Below are 17,027 nucleotides of genomic sequence, written 5' to 3'. Positions count from 1 at the left end.
GGTGATGATACATTGACGTCTTAAGACACGAAACGATCGGTCTGTGCAAGAAACTGAACAGTATTTATATCTGATCCACCGCAATGTCCAACTGTCCTGAGCGCGTTCACAACATCTGGCGATCAGACCGATCGTTTCGTGTCTTAAGACCTCAATGTATCGTCACGAGCCGCAGGGTTTAATTTGGTTTTGTTTGTGTATGTTTTTTTTTACTCTCAAAGCCATGGAGCCCATTGACTGCCATTATAAGACTGACAGACTTCAACGGTTTGAGTCAAAAATCTTCATTTGTGTTCTACTGAAGAAACAAAGTCACCTATATCTTGGATGCCCTGGGGGTAAGCAGATAAACATCAAATTTTAATTTTTGAGTGAACTATCCCTTTAAGATGAGCACTTACTGGACTGAAGCAGCTTAGGAGTACTTGATTATCCATACATCAATTCATGTTAAAATGTGAGTATTGAATATGATTATCAGGCTTTTGAGGAGTGTTTTGTGTTTATATCTCAATCATCATTGCATTGTACTGCATCGAGTTTTGTCCCACAATAAAACTTTGAGCATAAACCTAAGCATTATACTTTAGGGAAATATAGAGTGACTTCTGATATTTATATGCATTTTGTGTAAGTAGTCTGCTATACTGTTAGATGTAAGATCTCACTGATTTACATTACAAGCTATCAGAATTTCATAGTACTTTTTGGCCATATAAATAACACCAAATTGCATAGTTTTGCTCAATTTGAACTCCATATTCTCACTATATCATTTTATATGAGTCATAAAAGCCTGATTGATATCTTGGCAAATGTGAGAAAAGTTTAAGGCATTATTGAGATCTCGGAGTCTGAAACTCTTGAGGACTTAATGGGGATTCACTTTTACAATGCCATAAACAAGCACATATTCAGTTACATTCTACAAATGGTGAATAGTCTTGTTTTTCTCTCTCTGACAGGTTATGTGCGTTTTAGGCAAGACTATCCGGAGCTGTTTGAGAATTTAACCCCGGAGGCTGTGCGCAGCACCATTGAAGCCGGTTACCCTCGAATCCTCTCCACCAGAGACAAGTACGGGCGAGTGGTGCTGCTCTTCAACACTGACAACTGGGATCTGGAGGAGGTCACTTTTGATGAAGTATGTGTTCTATTTATTACAGCCTAATTTCCATCCACTGTCCAAAAATACAGCTCTTTATACTATTGCTGACAAAATTCTTGATATTGATTTTATGACAATAATATTATTAATAATCTATCTATCTATCTATCTATCTATCTATCTAAAAAATGACTTGTTAAATGGTTAACGGTAAATTCCCCTACTATTATACGGTGAAAAACTGTATTGGACATTACATGTAATTTTACGGTAGTATACCGTATTTTTGTGAAGTGAAAAAGACCGTATAATTTACAGTGAATAACCGTAAATTGACATTCCCAGAATTCCCTGCGTTACATTTCAAATTTGATGTTTTTTTGTTGAAATAACTATGTTTCTTCTTAGTTTTTTCTTATCAGTTTTGTATATTAGGGTTGTGTGTTACACCTAATGTTGTTAAATTAATGTTTAATGCATTATTTCAAATTCACGTGTGTTACCATGATGGTGATTAGTGTTTGTGTGAATGACACTGTGCACCTTCTGTATACAGTATGTTATTATTTAAAAGCTGCTTGTGATGGGCTTTGGTTCATCATGTGACTTTCTCATCACCACCTGCATTGGGTGGTTATCAGTGTATTACAAAGGAACAGATTTCAGTACTTCAACTTGGTATATTAACATTATATCAGTTAATGAAATTACGGTATTTAACTGTAAATTTAAGTTAAAACCATAAATCAATCTATCGGTCTATCTATCTATCTATCTATCTATCTATCTATCTATCTATCTTTTTTTAATGGACATGATTAAATAATAGCTAAAATGTTGAAAGTGTATTAATCAATAAACATTTTAATTATTTGCATATAGTTTTATGACATTTCGGCTTGTCTGAAAAGTCATTGTTCACTTTTCATATTATGAAGAAGGGAATTCACCACTTTGTGCAAGTGAGATGAGTGACAAGAAGTGACCCAGTTTACTTGAAGTCACCCTGCATATTTATTTATAAGATGAAAATACAAGATTTGACCTTTTATACAGGGCAAAAGAATATCTGGAGGTCATTGCAGAGTTCATTATTGCATTTAATCAATTGAATGATTTTCAGATTTCAGATTGTAATGGCTAAACTTACTAGCAGAGCTAATAAAAAGATCCAACATGATACAACAGATTAATTGCTGAAAATTAAATTTCATTTTCTAAAAAGAACCATTGTGTGGAGCTAAAAAACAAACAGAAATGTGTTTCTTTACAATGGCATTCTCATTGATATACTATAGTTGTATTAATATTTTGACATTTTATTTTGTTTCATTTTAGTTAGTTTTAGTAATTTTGGTATGTTTTTGTTGTTGTTGTTTTTTTAAGTCTATATAGCTCTTATTTTATTATTACTCTTATTTATTATTTTTTTTCAGTTTTAGTTATTTTAGTATTTCAAGCTAAACTAAAAATGAGAAAGTATGCCTTGGCAACTAGTTGAAACTGAAATAAAACATTACAATAATATTTTATTTTATTTATTTATATATTTTCAGTTAATATTTATTTTATAGGCTATACAAGTTTTTTTTATAAGTAACCAAAAACAAATTATATGTAACTTTTTAATGGTTTTATTTGTAGTTAACGATAATAACCCCGTCTCAAACACAAATGTGTCTTTTCACAGACTCTGCGTGCCTACTGCGTAATCCTTGAGAAACTTCTAGAAAACGAAGAGACTCAAATCAACGGCTTTGCCCTCATTGAGAACTTCAAGGGCTTCACGATGCAGCACGCATCCGGCATCAAACACACCGAGCTGAAGAAGATGGTGGACATGCTGCAGGTAAACACCTTATATTGCCTTCAGTCCACAATCTCATTTATCATATAGCACTGGATCACATAAACTTAAAGCTTGTGCGGTCTGTACGATCCAGGACTCTTTCCCGGCCCGATTCAAGGCGGTGTATGTGATCCACCAGCCCTGGTACTTCACAACAACCTATAACGTGGTGAAGCCCTTCATGAAGAGCAAACTGCTGGAGAGGGTGAGTGGAGTGAAGGGGAAAGAGAGGAATTCAAGCGGATGTGGGGAAAAAAAAGGGTCGAACAAGAGGTTCACTATTCTGGCAAATTGGTTCAAAAGGAGAACAAAAGATGCATGAAGTCTTGCACACCTAGAAACGCACACTCACTAAACCATTTAATTCTATACATAAGAATCACACTTCCTCAGCCCATCTTATGTGCACTGAGAAATTCGAACCGGTTTTTCTAGGTTTTTGTTCATGGGGACGAGCTGGATGGCTACTTCAGAGACTTTGGTACTGAAATCCTTCCTCCGGATTTCGATGGGACGGGTCCCAACTGTGACGGCAAAGAGACGGCGATCAAGCTCTTTGGATCTGAAGATACAGCCCTTTAAAAGACCCAAGCCAACAGCATAACACTGTGACCGTTTGTTTGTTTAAAATATGGTTAAGATGTTTTATAGAAACTATGAAGGAAATTATTAGAGTAGCCCACTTTTAACCACTGTATTTCAATAAAAGTAGAAGGTAACAGGTCCTGTTGGGATGATACTATACATTATTACACATCTCACTGGCCAATACATGAAATGTCTAGACTTATCTGACATTTGTTTTAAACAGAGAAACTTGAAGTGTCTTTTATTCTTTGCCTTGAAAACGTTCGGCCTGAAATTTCAAAAGAAAGTTTTGTACTAGTTGTGTGTAGAAAATAAGTGTAATAATTAGAATTAAATGCATAAACTTGATTACAAGCCTTGACCAAGAAATAATATGGTTGTTACTTTGTTGTTTTAGGCCGAATGGCTTGTAGATATAATGTTGTGGTTATTGTTGTTAACTCATGTTGGTTCTTCTAGACCCAGAGCTTTAGTGTCAAGTCTAATTGACATTTTCAATAAAGTGGGCAAAATGTTGAGTGTTTTGTACATCTGATGTCATGTGAAAACATGTACTAAAAGCGTAAACGTACTAGTAATACAGACAATAAACACCACTGTTCAAGTGTTTGGTATCAGTAAGATTTTTTTAAATAAATTAGTATACTTATTCAGCAAGGATGCAGTTGGAAGCAATTATATTGAAAAAAAAAATGACAGTAAGACAAAATAAATGCTGTTCTTTCGAACTTTGTTAACAAGGAAATTCTGAAAAATTCTAAAATATCAAGCTGCAAAACATTTTTCAGAATTAATAAGAAAAGTTTCTTGAGCAGCAAATCAGCATATCAGAATGAGTTCTGAAGGATCATGTGACACTGAAGACTGGAGTAATGATGCTGAAAATTCAGCTTTGCCATCAAAGGAATAAATTACTTTAAGATATATTAAAATAGAAAATTGTAATATTCCATTACTGTTTTGACTATTTTTGATCAAATAAATGCAGCCTTGGTGTGCAGAATACTTGTGTTTTTTTACACTACCATTGAGAAATTTTAACCAAACTATGTTACAGACTTTTCATTAAGACCCTAAAGAATCAGATCAACTTGTGAAAAATGGGCATCCTATGACCCCTTTAAGTTTGAATGGTGTTGTACATATAATTTAGCCTGTAAATGACAGATTTTATATTTTATATATATACACACACACATTAACTTGAAATATGTTGTTTGACTGAAAGAGTTAATACCGACATATTTAAAAAATAAAAAATAAAAAAAAAGAAATATCCCCAATAAAAGATCTCTACTGGAGAAAAACCACGTAACAGTAATTTGTTTTTTAAACAAGAAAATAATTTATTTCTGGAACACAATAAGCATTCTTGTAATAATAAATTATTCAATCACACACCATTGGTTTTCCAAATCAAAAACACACCAGTGATTGAGATATTATGCTGCATGGGGTTTTGAGGTCATGAAAAAATGACATTCAAAAACACAATAAACCGTGATGAGAACGTGGGTCAGAACAGTAGGAACAGATTTGATGATCTTCAGTGAATAATCCCTAAAGTGAGATTACAGTGACATTGGGCAGTGTCAGTCACAAAGCTTTGGGATTATTCTACTCTATATTCCGCAAATAGACTTTTTTTTTTTTTAAATACATATGGCCTTTCACTTTCCTTTTAAAATTCCTATTTGTGACTGCAGCATGAATACACTTTCTCGAAACTCCATTTGACACAATATTTTCTTTGAGCTATTCGTCTCAGTTTGGCGTGGAGAAAAAGAGAAAAAAAAATTCAAAGCGTTATTGCTGATCGTCAAACAAATGAAAGTTCCCTGGTTTCCATAAACCATCATTATAACAACTAAACACATTTAGCTTTTTACCTGACAAAGCAAGTTTGTTGGTAGTTTTCATAAGCAGATATGATGCAAACATTCACATACACTCATTTATAATCATACTTTTGTACATAAGAGAACAAAAATAACATTGAAATTAATGTAAAATACAAAAACAAACTAAATTTTGGTTAATGTTTGTAGAGGATGTACAACATAACCCCGTGTTTTCTGTGCAAAAAGTAAGTGGGAGACATTCTGAAAGGCAAACTGGATCGACTTTCAGCAAAGATTGAATTAGTGCTGGTGCAAAAGGCCAAATAGATCTGATCGCCGGAAACAGCCGAACAATGACTCCCAACCCAACACCATTTTGCTGTTTTCCAAAGATTCAAGAAATAAGACAAGAAGAATACAGAGACTTACAGAACAAAACCTAACAGAGGGGAGGTAAACTCTCTTCCTAGCAAGCAACAAATACTAAATATCTGGATGGGATTTTATAAACTGTTCCAGTTGAGTGTGAAAGTTAACATTTACCTACACCTCATAACCCACAGGGGGCGTCTTTCAACTGATAACTGGTAAAAAGTCTTTTGACACGTGTAACACTGAAAGTGACACTTTCTCCTTTAAGAAAATGCATCAATATTGACGGCTAAACAATAATAATGAAGGCAATTATGTATGTTATAAATGCACATAGTTCTCAACACATGACCGAGTTTTGGCAACCAGTGACAATCTTTACTCAACTGTCATGTATACTAAATGTTACATAGGTTATTTGATTGTTTTTTTGGTCATCGAGTGGCTTTTTCAGTTCCCCCCACCCGGAAACGCAAATAATACATTTTCTTCCACAGCTGCAGCATGATAATAAATTAATAAAGATTACAGAATCTCACAAAACATGTCCAGGAATGGCAGAGTAATATAGAGTAATATTTCATCCCCCCCCGCCCCCCCCAAAAAAAAAAAACATTTTATAATGAAGATTATTTGTATATACATATAGTAGATATATATCGTATTTACTGTAAGAAAATTAATGTTACAATAATTACACATTTTTGGAGATTTATTGAGAAATACAAAGTAAAGTGGGAAGAAAAATGTGCCTAATTATCATGAAAATAATGTCAATTATTCAAAAAAAAGTCCTAAAAATATGAATAATTTTCTTAAAATGCATTTTTTTTTACTTTTTTTATTGTGTGGTGAAATATTACCTAGCCATTTTGTGAGATTTATATGTATAACAGCTTCCCTGAAACAAAGCAAGTCTAACTGCACTAAACTGCTGCGTTAAAGTTTCCGCACCAGCCTTTGGAAACAACACTTTGAATGTTCCCTTCAAATTTAAACTGATATATTTTCCCCTCTGCATTAGATTCTTTTAATGCGTAACAAGATCAGTTCCATTTCAGACAAGTCTTTATTCCGAGAGTAAAGAAACATAAATGCATCAAGTAATTGCACAAAAATGAACAACATAAAGAAAAAAACCTAAAACGATACTACAGCACAAATCCCTTTAAGTAACCAGTTTTCACAGACGCGCACCATGAAGTGCACTGGTGTCTCCCACTGGGTCCCAAATCAACATGTTACACAATCTAGATCTACCGACTTCAATGGTTCTCCACAAACAACATTGACTACAGTCAATACTGCAGCAACAGCGTGTGCTGCTCTTCAGCGGAATGGGATTTGTCATCTAAAACTGGGTCGTAGTGCTTGTGGGACGGCCCGCGACGGAGGCGTTTTGCTAATCAAGAGAGTTCATTCAAGACTTCCTCTCTCCCTCTTGTTGCCCTTTCTCATTTCTAGATTTAACATTGTCGACTAGTCCCAGATCGGATGGCAAACGTCATATAAAAGTGCTAAACAAAAATGCATCGACTAGGAATGTGACTTGGATTCAACTTGACAAGGTCTAGTTAGAGTGACATGAATGCTAGCCTGTGCTTAAACGGTTACCAGACCAAAAACTCAAATATCAAATGACAATATTCACTCAAACAGCGCGCCGGTCGTATCAATAAGCACATAGTGCCTGCATTACACTCACTTCCCATAAACTCATGTGTTGTGTACAGTAAGGTTCGTGTGTCGTTTTAATAAGCCAGCTGGGTGAATCTCACAAAACCGGTCAAGAACATCATATTTCAATCCAAAAACCAATGAAAGAAAGAATAAATTAAGCTTATTTTGAGGACCATTACATTTGTGCATTGAGACAATCATGCAATTCTCATTATCCTAAAATAATAATGTGAAAATTATTTATTATTGTTTAATTGTAATAAAGGTATTATTTGTTGCACTGCCTTTCATTAATGTTGATTTATTTGTATTACAGCATTTTGTTAGTGCAACACAGTAAAAGTATGAGGCTCATCACAAAAATAAAGGAAAATAACCCCCCCAAAATTATTGAACTTTACCAAAAAAATTGCCTAAAACAAAAACAAAACCAAAAATGGGGAGAAATGTGCTTACATTTGAATTAAAATGCCGAGTATTTTAATTGTCTCAAAAGCATGCTTCATTTTATTTATGCAAAATATTATCTTTTAATATTATCCAAAAATAGTTTTTGACTTGGATTTTTGTGAGATTCACCCAGCTCTGCTAGATCCTGTTTAGCAGTGATAAACTTTCAATTTTCAGTGTCCTAATTAGAGAGCAAGAGATACTGATTGTATCTAAATAACTACAAACTGCAGTAAATCTAAAACGTTGCCCTCGCTACACAGATTGTTTTTTTGGTCATCGAGTGGCATTGTTTTCTCCCGTGGAAAGTCATTACGATTCATGTTGATAAACCGTGATAAAAAGAGAAACAAATATTCCCACTGACAGTGAACGCTTGAAGATGGTGGTCCGACCCCTCGTGTGCGTGGTGAAAATGTCACGTGGAGGTGAAATGGAGACGGGCTCGGTTAGGATTTACCGTCTTGGCATTTGGTTTCGCTGGAATGGGCGCCTTGACTTTGGCACGGTGGTTTCTGTTTCTCCCACTGGCAGATGGCATTGGCGTAGCCCACAATGACCTTGTCCATCCAGGTGAGGGGCTGAGGGAACAGCACAGCGCCCTCGAAGAAACCCAGGTGTCCACCGTGCAGCGTCAGAGCGAAGACCACGTTTTCTTTCTTTTCTGGAAGGTGAAAATGAACCAACGAATCTCAGAGTTGTAATACAAGTGACTAATTGCAAAACTCAAATACACATTATGGAAGCCTTTTTCCGCAATTTTTTCTCTTATAATTCTGACATTTTTTCTCAAAATTGCGAGATATAAAAAATAAAATATAAAAATATTAAAAATATTGTGAAATAAAAATATTGCCTAAATTTAAGTTAAAGCACTAAAATTACCAAACTAAAATAAAAATGAATAAAAAGTTAAATGAAAAATTCTAAAATAAAAATATAATAAAAACGTCAAAGCACGTAACAAAATTTCTAAAAATTTTTGTAAAAAAAAATCAATATAGTAAAAAAACTACAATAGTATAAAAAGAATACCAAAATAACACTGCATTCAGACAGTAACTATCAGGGCTGAAGGGGAAAATGAATGACTTGTTTACGGTTGCTCTTACTGTGCTGCTCACTGATAGCAGTGCAAATATATCTTGAGAGCTACAGCAAAATCCACCATTTTTACAATTGCTAAATATATCGTCATACAGCCAAGACTTTGTCCATTGCAACTGATTGCTACACTTCCTTTGAAGGAGTCATGTTTGTCAATCTTTACAACTATCACACTAACAACAAAACATTCAGGTTTCCACTGCACACCAGATGCTGACGTCCTCCTGACACACTGCCACTGAGCAACTAAAATGGTTTTAATACTCCTCCAGTGTTGACCTTTGGAGTCGAACACTCAAGAGTTTGTCATAATTTGCATTATGACACACGACACTTTTTTTTTTTCTTTGCATCGACACATTATGATTATATACTGATAGATCTCAATTACTTTCTTTCTCATTTGTTTCTGAATTTCTTTGGATCTCGGCATGATGTCTAGCTTTTGAGGATCTTTTGGTCTACTTCACTTTGTCAGGCAGGTCCTATTTAAGAGATTTCTTGATTGCGAACAGGTGTGGCAGTAATCAGGCCTGGGTGTGGCTAGAGAAATTGAACTCAGGTGTGATAAACCACAGTTTTAACAGGGGGGCAAACACTTCTTCACACAGGGCCATGTAGTTTTGGATTTTGTTTTCCCTTAATAATAAAAACCTTCATTTAAAAACTGCATGTTGTGTTTACTTGTGTTATCTTTGACTAATATTTAAATTTGTTTGATGATCTGAAACATTAAAGTGTGACAAACATGCAAAAAAATAAGAAATCAGGCAGGGGGCCAACACTTTTTCACACCACTGTATATATATATATATAGTATATATGAGCGTGTTTGAACAAATAGTGATCTCATGAATGTCACATGCATGCTGGTGCACATCTATGTGGGGCTCTGGAGGAATTCTGGTTGTTTTTGGCATATGAGGTCATTGCCTAATAAAAGATCAGTGTGGAAATAGGCTGTAGGCGTGCTGAAGTGGTAGAAGAACAGGACAGAAAAGACTACAGCAAAAAAAAAAAAAAATTTTCAAATGGAAAAAAGTACTATTAGGTGGTGTGTTTAAGGCAAGCAATACTTTCACTATTGCTCATAAACAAACTCCAGCCATGCAGCTCCATGCAATCACGTGCATTCAAGTATTTGTTGGGTGCGTTGATTCAATGTATATATACACTGAAGGAATACATGGAATTTGCACAACAAAAAATAAATAAGTAAATAAATTAATTATGCAATACATTATTTATTTATTTCAGTCTGTCACTTTAAGCAATCAATCTTTTTAGATTTTTTTCATATATCATAGATGGCGTCACAGTCAAGCACCAATCACATTCTCTTTGGAAGATGTAAAAATGAAGTTGAGGATGGATTCAAATTGATAATTTTGTATAATACACTCCCAATATCTTTTAGATTTCTTTTTAAATCGCACGAAACTTGGATGGTTGCTGTACCTGCGAGTGTGCGAGGAATGGTGAGCAGTGAGTTGTGCACAAGTGGATCGTCACCAGAGTTCACCAGCAGCAGAGGCACATTTATCTGCAACACAGAGAGAAGAACTAGAGTCATAAACAGGATGTCACCACACAGATAATAGTATTTCCTTATAGACTCTCTAAAGCTATTCACTAAATAGCAATCTTATTTTACTCACATTATGAATGTAATGAACACAGCTCTCCTTCTCGTAGTACTCCTTCAGAGAGTTGTGCCCATGGAATTTTCTAGAAAACAAATTGACAACTTGCTATACTAGGAATACACTGCCCACTAACATACAACACGTGGAAACTTTTCTACTGAACTTGCGTATAAATAATCATTATCAAAATGTACAAATTTAAAACATTACCATAAGATATCAAGAACTGATAATGTCCTTTTTTATTTTACATAATTCATTATTCATTTATAAATTTACTATGCTTCATGTTGTTAATCATTGTTCAGAATACATTTCTGTTAATTTGAAAATATATTTGTATATATGTAAAAAAAATAACATATTAAACTTGATAAGTAAATGCATCGTTCATTGTAACTTAATGTTAGTTACAGGGTTATTATCATTAACTAACACCATAAAAACATAAATGAAATACATGTTAGCTAAAATTATTATTTCAGCCAGTTGCTAAGGCAACGTTTCTCGTTTTATCAGTTTAACCTGAAGTACTTAACTAAAACTGAAATAAAAATGAATAAGAACTATATATTAAGTCAATAAATAATCATTTGGATAAAAGTGCCTGCTTAATGATTAAATGTAATATAATATAGACATATTTTAAAAGAACCAAAACTTATAAAATGACAAAAATAAATTACAAAATTCATAAAACTTTAATGAAAATTGAAATGAAAATGGAAAATATAAAAATCTAAATTCATTCAAAATATTAATAAAAACTATTACAGCATATCAATGATACAAAAATAACACCGGTTAAATACATTATACAGTGGCAAAATGAGTGGTTATGAACGAATGAATGAAACGCATTTGTCCGTGTTTCCGCGGAAAGCACTTGAGAAACAGTTTCTCTTCCACGGCTCGGTACGCTTTCAACTAATTTTTTTTTAGTCTCGAGCAAGACTGTACGACATTCACATTACATGATTTGACTGATTTTTATGTAGAAAGGGCGACAGAGCACCGCATTATAAGAAATGATCATTCATGTTTTCATAACCGCTGGCCAAATTCAAAAACAAAACTAAAATTAAATCATCTTTGAGAGCAAGGAGGCCCCCCCTGGTGTTTCTGGGGCCCTACGCAGCTTGCGTATTTTGCGTATAGGGAGGATCGGCTCTGAATGTGAGGTAGAGATGAATATTAAGTCAAGGTCTCCGCTGCGGCATTTGGTTACTAGTCAAGACGATGAAACTCTCTACAAGAGCGCAGTAACTGAAATTTAAAACTGTTCAAAGAAAAGGCTCAATAAACTATCGCACAGATTTAATACACTACGCATCAATATCTCTTTCCTTTGTGCTTTGTACTTCTCTATGCGGAGCGCTGCGCTGTGACTCTGTGTTGCTTCAAGCGCATCATTCTACACATGGGATTGCGCATAAGCACTTTGTGCTGCTCTGTATTGGAGCCTTTCGTATTATAATACTTTTGCGCAATGAAAGATTAATTAATAGAATAAAGATTATTAATAGCCTTTCTTGTTCTGTCCTATCTATCATATGTTGCTGCCTCCATTACTGTGCTACACATTTAAAAGAAATGTCTTTTAATTTACTTGTTTTTCATTAACTTATTTTACAACAATACAAAGAGCAATGTGTAACATTTTACCAGATTCAGTCCTACACTTATTCACGTTCATTTGTTCCCCACTAAATAATGTTATTTCACTAAATGTTTAGATTTTATACATTTATTGTGCACTCATGATTTTTCTAGAATAACTTTTGCTGGTGAATTACCATTAACCTAGTTTATAATAGTATTTTTGTCATAGATTATGATTATATATTTTTTCATTTATTTTACATGAAGTTTAAAATTGATTTAAATGAAGTTGTCTATATTTAGTAGATTGTGTTTAACACACAAAACAGTGATGATCAGGTCAACACACTGAGGTATAGAAATTCTACAATGATTATAAAAAAAAAAAAACAGTGCTGGTATCGGTATCGGCCGATACTCAGAATTTTTGGTATTGGATCAGATCTGAAAAATGGTATCGGTGCATCCCTAGTATTTTATAACAGCACAAACAGCACAAAATCTTTGACAAGGCTAAAGGAAGATTCCTTTTCGGAGAACATGACTTAAAATAACCTCTAAAAATGGTACACACTATTTGTTCACTGTGTGGTCGATTACAAATCTCAAGTCACAAAATGCGTCTTGTATCTGTTTCACAAGAGAATTACAAAAACCACATTTAGCAATTTCCCTGCACTCACCTCATGATGTTGTCATCGATCTGCATGAGAGATGTGGCAGTGTAGAGCCGGCTCAGATCCGCATCCACCATTTTAGTGGAGCCCACTCCGAATAACACACCCCTGTTGAACCACAAAATACGTTTTGCTGATTCTGTTAAATCGACAGCTCAGTGGTTAGATATATATTCTCTTACCACTCAGAAGACAGTAAATATCTTGTTTTTGTGTCATCAGAGAGAGCACTAGTGTAAGTTATTCTGAGGTCTCCTAATGGCTTGATTGCAAAAGAACACATCAAAAGCTCAAAACTGTTTCAGCAGAAGAGTAAATATCACAGCCGGCCACTCAACACCACTCACACCGACGTCTGTCAGATTCACTGCTGAGGACGAGATCAACAGTACCTGTGGGACAAAATTATCTTCTTCATGTTGTCGGCCATCAGGAAGTTATAGAAACGACGGCACTGGTCCCACTGCAGAAACGTCTCCTGAGCCCTGAAACACACACACAAAAGAATGCGTTTTCAATGCTATTTAAACTACATAAAAGTCACACACACACACACATATATATACACACACACACACACATATATATATATATATATATATATAAATAAATATGTGTGTGTGTCTGTGTATGTGTGTATGTGTGTATGTATATGTGTGTATATATATAAATTATGTATAGAAGCCTTCAGGGGCAGAGAGAAAATGGGCATGAAAATTTTTTTCATGCTTTTAACATACAGTAAAATTAAACAAACAATATCAAAAAAATTAAAAATTATGATATGCATGAGCTCTTTAATATCAATTCCAGCTAAATTCATAAGGTGCATTAAAAGGGATCTTGAATATAACAATCTGTCAGATAATCAGGCAGAGCAGATTAGCAGAGGCTTTATAGATTTAGTAATCCTGTCTGAAGGCAGAGCTCGACTGTTTGGCAACATACTGACGGCAGTGCCAAGTGTGCTTCACAAAACCCCAGCAGAGCCACTGGCAAACAGCACAGACAGCAAAGGTGTGGCTTTAGATTTACTGAAGCCCAAACACATCCACTGCATTCCAGAGCTGCTTCTGCACTGAAACCCACATCACATGCTTGTTCACTGACAGCGATGTGCGATGTGAGTTTGTTCCATGTTTAGTTGTTAGAGCTGTTGCTATGGTGCTCTTTAACGTTGACATGTCAACATCCTTACAGCCAGTGTGCAAAGTATGCAATCTCTTTTTTTTGGCTCTAGCATAGCAATCCAAATGTCAAATTAGATATACATATCTCAAGAACTTATCTATAGTAAACTAATAAATAACAACAGTTCTTTGGCTTTGGTTTACATACTGACCAATATTGAATGCTTATTACAAAGAGCTCACTACTGTTGAATTTTTGTAGCCAGATGTCAAAATATAATGTGCTGCTGAAATAAAGGTGTTTAACACTTTTGACTTCCTTTGGGAGGATTCGAACATGCCCTAGAAATTCGCACACTGTCTATGCCGTACCATTAGGTAAGCACTACTTTAGCTAACAGAGCTATGCTTATACAAATGTACAAACAGAGTGTGTTTACTTTGCACGAGTTTCATGCAACATGCAAATGTCAAGCGGAGGAAGTAGGTGGACACAATACTGAGACCATCTGTGCATTTTAAATCACCAACTACAATGCACACACTGTCAGTTCTTATCTCGAGTTTAGTCGGAGTCCACTGGCAGCAGTGATAAAATGGTCCATCTTGTACCCAAAGCAAGCTGGCAGCATTTTTATCTGGGCAGTACTCCCATGGCTTCATGCATCCCTGTCCCATTCCCTCTGGAGCAACATCAGGTATTATGTAGCTTCTGTCTGGGAACAGAGTGGCTCACCTTAGTGCACTGTAGCCCTGGCACACGCTCACACAGCACAGAACCCGCTCCTGGTTGGTTCGGTTCTCTCCCAGGAACTTGCACACGATATTTCCCCCCAGACTGAAGCCCACGACAATAAGTTTGGTCTGGGGGTATGTCTTTTTGATGAAGCCCACCATTGCTGCAAACTCCCATGTACAACCTGTGGAGAGAAACAAAAACACCAAAACATTAGAACAGAACATGAAGTTGACTAGTCACCAAAAGTGACTAGTTCAGCATTATAAAATGAATATTTACATCTACAAATTATCATTCTATCAAAATCTGATAGAACATTAAATCTGATCAAATATAAAATAACACCTGATAAAGCAAAATAAAATGGCATCTGATAACATAAAAACTAAACTGAAAAATAAAATATTATAAATAAAATAAAATAAAATAAAATAGATGCATGTATTGACAGTAAATGTATGGTTTCATGATTGCAAAGGTGGAATTAGGAAGGCCAAACAACTTTTAGATTAAACATATTATTTACACAATGTCCAAACACAATTACATTAAAATTCACATTCAAATTAAATCTGATAAAACATAAAATAAAATCTGATAAAATATAAAATAACATCTGATAAAAAATAAAATAACTATAGAAAAATAAACATCTGATAAAACAAAACCAGATTAACATGTAATAAAGAAGAATGAAGATAAATAAACTAAAAACCAAAAATACAATAAATAAACTAAAAACCAAAAATACAATAAATAAAATAAAATACAAATAGCTGCCAGCAAACAGCACAAATGTCTGTATTGACAGCAAAGGTGTGGCCTTTAAATTATGACCAAACACATGATTTACACAATGTTCAAACAGAATTAAGTTAAAATTTACATTAAAATTTTCAATTTTTCAATTTTCTTTTCGGTAAAGATAATGAAAAGATCATGAAAATAAAAAGATCATGCTCGCATGGATTATTGCTTTATTCAATAAGCTGAAAAGTTCCCAATTCATTCACTGTATCCCTTTAGAAATATGAAGTTTCCTGAATAAACTCAATCTATACACGTCTCGTACCATAGGTGAACATGCGAGGAGAGGTAAGCTCAATGTTCGGCAAGGCCCCGAGGTGATTGAGCACAGCACAGCGGTAGCCCTGTTTCTGCGAATGGTCCACAAACGTGCGGATGTAGTGCTTTTCACTGTGGTTCCCAATGCCAGGACAGATGACCATGGTGACGTCCTCTGTCAAACCAACACAAAACATTAAGAGCACTTGCTATGGAAGTCCTTTCACACATAGACAAATAAATGCAAATGTACGCAGACAAATGTTTGAGTTGCTCAACATTATCATACCGTTTATCTTTTCTTTTCCAGGTAACGTGTCACAATATTTGCACAGAGCAAACAAATGCAAAATACATAGTTTGTATAACAAGATAGCTGCAAAATTCCACTTTCCAATACACTGACATTGCAGTAGTACAGAAGATGCATGTATTTATTTCAATGACATATTTTCTGTGCTATGTTTATCTCAAAATTGACTCTTAAAAACATTCATGGTCTTATTTTGAGCAATTCTTTGGTTTATGTTATTCCAAATTATTAAAATGTCTGTCATAATTGCCATTAATAATTTTCATTTTAAATGTGACTTTTCTCTAAACTTTTTTTTTATTGAAAATTCTGTTTTACGCAAAAAAGTATCTTTTTATCTTGCATTTCTGATTGTTTTTTCTCTCGCAGTTGTAAGTTCCTCTCACAATTCAGACGTCATCTTGAAATTTTGACTTTTTCTCAGAATTCTGACTTTACATATCACAATTCTACTTTTTTTTTTGTTTAAGCCACGGGATAAGAAAATAAAAAAAGGTATTTGTTAGTTTATGTATGTATGTATGTATATCTGTATATATCTGTATATATATATATACAACAGTTCGTTCTGGTTCTCAAATCTGAGTGGTTGAGAACCGTGAGATATTGTACTGGTATCGCTACAGGAACGCCCTTTCACAATTTTGTATCACTCCGCTTGTTCTAGCCGGGTCTATATTTTTTTTAAATTATTCACTGAGCTAATTGTAGAGTATGTTAGTTAATATATAAGAAGAAACGTCTAGCTTCGCGGTCTCTCTCGCTCTCATTTGGATGCACGTCTTGCCGCATTGTTTCTCTCTTATAACCTCATTATTTCTCACTAATAACCTAACTGAAGCAGCACATGCCCTTGATAC

At 34.6% G+C, this 17,027-nt stretch overlaps 2 protein-coding genes across 3 annotated transcripts in view; one reads left to right on the top strand and one right to left on the bottom strand.

The window, feature by feature from the left end:
• The window catches only part of LOC107685234 (retinaldehyde-binding protein 1-like), an 8,052-nt gene extending 3,991 nt beyond the window's left edge, over positions 1-4,061 (top strand). Inside the window, exons 5-8 of the mRNA XM_016481750.1 lie at positions 966-1,144; positions 2,799-2,957; positions 3,052-3,162; positions 3,393-4,061. Coding sequence (XP_016337236.1) covers positions 966-1,144; positions 2,799-2,957; positions 3,052-3,162; positions 3,393-3,539 — 596 coding nt within the window. The 3' untranslated portion in view covers positions 3,540-4,061. The remainder of the gene's footprint in view (positions 1-965; positions 1,145-2,798; positions 2,958-3,051; positions 3,163-3,392) is intronic.
• A 4,138-nt stretch (positions 4,062-8,199) lies between these two features.
• Positions 8,200-17,027, bottom strand: part of LOC107685211 (abhydrolase domain-containing protein 2-A) — a 29,905-nt gene continuing 21,077 nt past the window's right edge. For both annotated transcript variants that reach the window (XM_016481725.1, XM_016481724.1), the window contains exons 5-11: positions 15,862-16,029; positions 14,787-14,970; positions 13,313-13,405; positions 12,927-13,028; positions 10,654-10,723; positions 10,454-10,538; positions 8,200-8,552 (exon numbers count right to left, since the gene is read on the bottom strand). In XM_016481725.1, the coding sequence (XP_016337211.1) occupies positions 8,338-8,552; positions 10,454-10,538; positions 10,654-10,723; positions 12,927-13,028; positions 13,313-13,405; positions 14,787-14,970; positions 15,862-16,029 (917 nt within the window). In that variant the 3' untranslated portion in view covers positions 8,200-8,337. The remainder of the gene's footprint in view (positions 8,553-10,453; positions 10,539-10,653; positions 10,724-12,926; positions 13,029-13,312; positions 13,406-14,786; positions 14,971-15,861; positions 16,030-17,027) is intronic.

This window comes from Sinocyclocheilus anshuiensis, unplaced genomic scaffold (genome assembly GCF_001515605.1).
Source record: "Sinocyclocheilus anshuiensis isolate Anshui unplaced genomic scaffold, SAMN03320099.WGS_v1.1 scaffold333, whole genome shotgun sequence".
In the NCBI taxonomy this organism is placed as follows: domain Eukaryota; kingdom Metazoa; phylum Chordata; class Actinopteri; order Cypriniformes; family Cyprinidae; genus Sinocyclocheilus; species Sinocyclocheilus anshuiensis.
Note: the sequence above shows the minus strand (reverse complement) of the source record. Positions and strands in the feature narration are given on the sequence as shown.